Below are 3,990 nucleotides of genomic sequence, written 5' to 3' on the forward strand. Positions count from 1 at the left end.
GTAGGAGGATAAAAGGAAAATGGAGTAGCATTTAAAAAAAAAATTGTTTTAACAATTTTTTTTATATCCCTTACTTTGGCTATATTTTATTTTAGATTATATTTCTCTCTTTTTTTTTTTTTTTTTTTCCACTCCCTCTGTCTTTTTATATATGATTTTCTCATATTTTGAGACACTCATTTCTCTCTTCAATATCTCTTAAAATATGAGACTAAATATTATGATATATATACTCATATGAAAGAGTGTTCGTAAGAAATTTAATGATACTATTTTTATATCTTTTGAATAAATATATTTTTGTAAATATTAAAATCAAAGACTTAACACATAAATGCAAAACAATATAAAAAAATGAAGGGAGTATTAATGTACTACGACAATAAGTTTGGAATCCAAAGAAAATCAGGTAAATATTTGTTGCAAATCCATTAAAACCCCAAAAGGGTCCCATCCCCATTAATTTTATAATTTCAACTGCTAATAAAAGGAAGCACTAAACACTAACATTTTCCCAACCTCTTCACATCAATTGCTCTATGCATTTTGCAAAGAAACTCAGAGAAATGAAAACCCTGAGTTTACTCCTAACATTAACCACATTACTAATCCAACAATGCCATTTCCTACTACAAGTAGAAGCAATAGGAAGTGGAAATGAGGGGTTCATAAAGGTTAGAGGGACACACTTTGTTCAAAATGGAGCTCCATATTATGCCAATGGGTTCAATGCATACTGGCTAATGTACACTGCTACGGACCCGTCTCAGCGTTATTTGGTCTCCAATGCCTTCCGTGAAGCATCCAGCCACGGATTGTCCGTCGCTCGAACATGGGCTTTTAATGATGGGGGTGACCGTGCTCTCCAGTCCTCCCCTGGCTCCTACAATGAGCATACCTTCAAGGTCCCCTACCTTTTTTTTTTTTTTTTAAAGTTTACCTTAATTAAACCAGAATACTAAACCTTAGATCTACCCTTGCTTGTCCTAACAATATCAATCCCTATCATTGTAAACGAACACTATCCGTCTAAAGCTCTAAAGGGATATTGACCCTCTCACAAATGCAAGTGGGAGGACAAGTGAAGTATCCATTTTCCACCCACTTATAATCTTGCACTATATACTCTTATTTTGTGAGAGGGACACTATCCGTCTACAGATTTAGATGGATAGTGTCCGTCTAAAGTGAGAATTTGTGTAATAATATCCTGTTTGATGCAGTTGTCGTTTTATTGGAAAATGAGTCACATTTTGTCCATCTTAATTTCAGACGGAAAAGGCCCGCCTGGCGTCTGAAATGAGAATTTGTCCATTTTAGAAGGGTTGAGCCGTTGAGGCAATGAAAGTGATACGGAGTATAAACATTGCATTCATTTGAATTCATTACATTATTTTATGTTTTCAGACAAATAATTGAACCGATTATTCATATCAATCTACTACTAGTAATTTTCACATTGAATCTCACACACCATAACCGTAACTGTAATCGGGAATTAGAGTAATGAGTTAGTTAAATGGCAAAATGCAGGGGCTGGATTTTGTGATAGCAGAGGCGAGGAAATATGGGATAAAACTGATAATGAGCTTGTCAAATAACTACGAGGGATATGGAGGTAGAAAACAGTACATTAACTGGGCAAGAAATCAGGGTCACTATCTTTCTTCTGATGACTCCTTCTTCACCGACTCTCTTGTCAAGTCGTTCTTCAAGAACTATATCAAGGTCTCTTTTCTCTTTATCATCTTGGTATCGAGTCCTTTACGTATTTTTAAAGTAGAATTTTGAATGAACATGGTTTAATTGTCTCTGCATTTGCTATGGTGTAGACTGTTCTTAATAGATACAATACCATAACTGGAGTAATGTACAAGAATGACCCAACAATCATGGCTTGGGAGCTTATGAATGAGCCACGCTGTACTTCTGATCAATCTGGAAGAACCGTTCAGGTTGCTTTCTCATATCATATTTCCATACTAACATTTGCACGTCTTTTGCTGTATATGTTGATGCTCATCTCGCTTAATTAATCGGAAGATACACAATTATTCTTGTCTAAGACGATACAACAAGTCAACCAAGTTGCGACATTATATGCAAACAATGTTCTGATATGAGTTTTTATCATAGGATGTTAGACGTAGGTAGATTTATATTAAGTAAATTGGCATGGGGACTAATTTCGAGCTCTCTTATAGGCATGGATCACTGAAATGGCTGCTCATGTCAAGTCAATTGACCGAAACCACCTGCTTGAAGTTGGCTTAGAAGGATTCTACGGATTTTCTCACCCTGACAAAATGAAGTTCAATCCAAACTTTAATATTGGAACAGACTTCATTGCAAACAACCAAATTCCTGAAATCGACTTTGCCACAGTCCATGCATATCCTGATCAATGGTAAACCATCTTGGACTTACTTAGCATCATATTATGTACTTCATCTGTTAAAACCATTAGACTGTTTAATTGGTCCCACGACTCCAAGCTATGCTCTATCTATAGACTTCAAAAGTAAACATTCTAAACTTCATGACTACTATAGTAATTCAGGAATATAATGTTGCTTTCAGTCTTCCACAAGACTGTCTCATTGTAATAAACAGCTCTAAAGTTATCATCTACGCTTACAAAATAAGCATTCTAACCAACACAAGTATCATGAATTCATGAGTGTATACACTGATGAGGGATACTTTAGTAATTCAGGAATGTTACTATTACTGTCCTTTAAATTTGGTTTTCGATAAGACTGCCTCATTGTATAAGAGTTTAAGACTGCTTAAAAATTATCCTCTATTAAATGACTACATACTTGCATATTGACGAGTGTTAGTTTTATAAATCAGTTACTTTCAGTCTCATATGTAATAAATTGGTTTGTGTACAGGATATCCAACTCAAATGATCAAGCTCAGCTCGGTTTTGTAAACAATTGGTTGACATCTCACATACAGGACGCACAAAACATTCTTAGAAAGCCATTGCTGTTAGCAGAGTTCGGAAAATCAAACAGAGACCCAGGTTTCAGTACTTACCAAAGAGACCAACTATTTTCTAGTGTTTACAACAATATATACTCATCAGCGAGGAGAGGAGGTCCTATCGTAGGTGGGTTATTCTGGCAACTTCTAACCAAAGGGTTAGAGTCTTATGGAGATGGATATAGTATTATTCTTACAGAGGATACCTCAACTGCCAACATCGTTGCACAACAATCCCACAAACTCGATATGATTAGTAAAATATTCGGAAGACAGAGAGACACAGCAATGTGGAAAAGGGCACGGGGGTTTAGGAAAGCTCAGTGGATGGGTGGACACCGTGGTAAGCCTATCGGTTAGTAAATCCAGTCTACTTTGTAACAGTAGTTCCTCTCTTCGAGATGAATCGTAATATGTTCATCCAAGAGAGTGATAGAATTTAAGAGATGACAAATATCCAGCTTAATATATATGCTGGTTGCTTATCAACTGATGTGAAATGAAAGTTAATCAAAATGTTTCACTTCCTAGTTCTCAGAGTATCCCAGTTTTCTGAAGTTACCTCCAGATTTTGACTGAGGTTATAGCAATGAAGTAGGGGTGCACATATTATAGGGATTAACATTGCCCATTAGGGTAATAGGGTGTATGCCTTTAGCCAATATCTTATTATTGTAGACTTGTTGTCAAGACAGCACTGATTTCAACTTGCACTTGTCACTATGATGATGAATGATAGGATGCCTCATTATTGCCTCCGAGTAATATTGAAATTGGATATGCTCAAAAAAGTTAATATTTTTAAGTTAATAACTGACTTTCTTTTTAATATCTGCGCGGAAATTTGTATGAAGATTATCGAATCTTACAATCAAATTAGCGGAAACATGCGCTAACTGTTAGAATATTTAATTATATTCGAGTGACCTAAGTGTTTCGGGTTAAATATAAGTTAAGTTCATATTAAATATTACAGGACTTTAATATAAAAGACGACAC

General features: G+C 35.4%; 1 protein-coding gene across 1 annotated transcript; it reads left to right on the forward strand.

Moving 5' to 3' along the window:
- Window positions 1–472: 472 nt before the first annotated feature.
- On the forward strand, window positions 473–3,718 carry LOC141638123 (mannan endo-1,4-beta-mannosidase 7-like). The gene is made up of 5 exons (XM_074447546.1): window positions 473–905; window positions 1,534–1,728; window positions 1,833–1,955; window positions 2,205–2,407; window positions 2,898–3,718. Exons 1-5 carry the CDS (start codon window positions 540–542, stop codon window positions 3,349–3,351), a joined length of 1,341 nt encoding a protein of 446 aa, XP_074303647.1. The 5' UTR covers window positions 473–539; the 3' UTR covers window positions 3,352–3,718.
- Window positions 3,719–3,990: the final 272 nt, after the last annotated feature.

The sequence above is a fragment of the Silene latifolia genome, unplaced genomic scaffold (assembly GCF_048544455.1).
Source record: "Silene latifolia isolate original U9 population unplaced genomic scaffold, ASM4854445v1 scaffold_181, whole genome shotgun sequence".
Lineage (NCBI taxonomy): Eukaryota > Viridiplantae > Streptophyta > Magnoliopsida > Caryophyllales > Caryophyllaceae > Silene > Silene latifolia.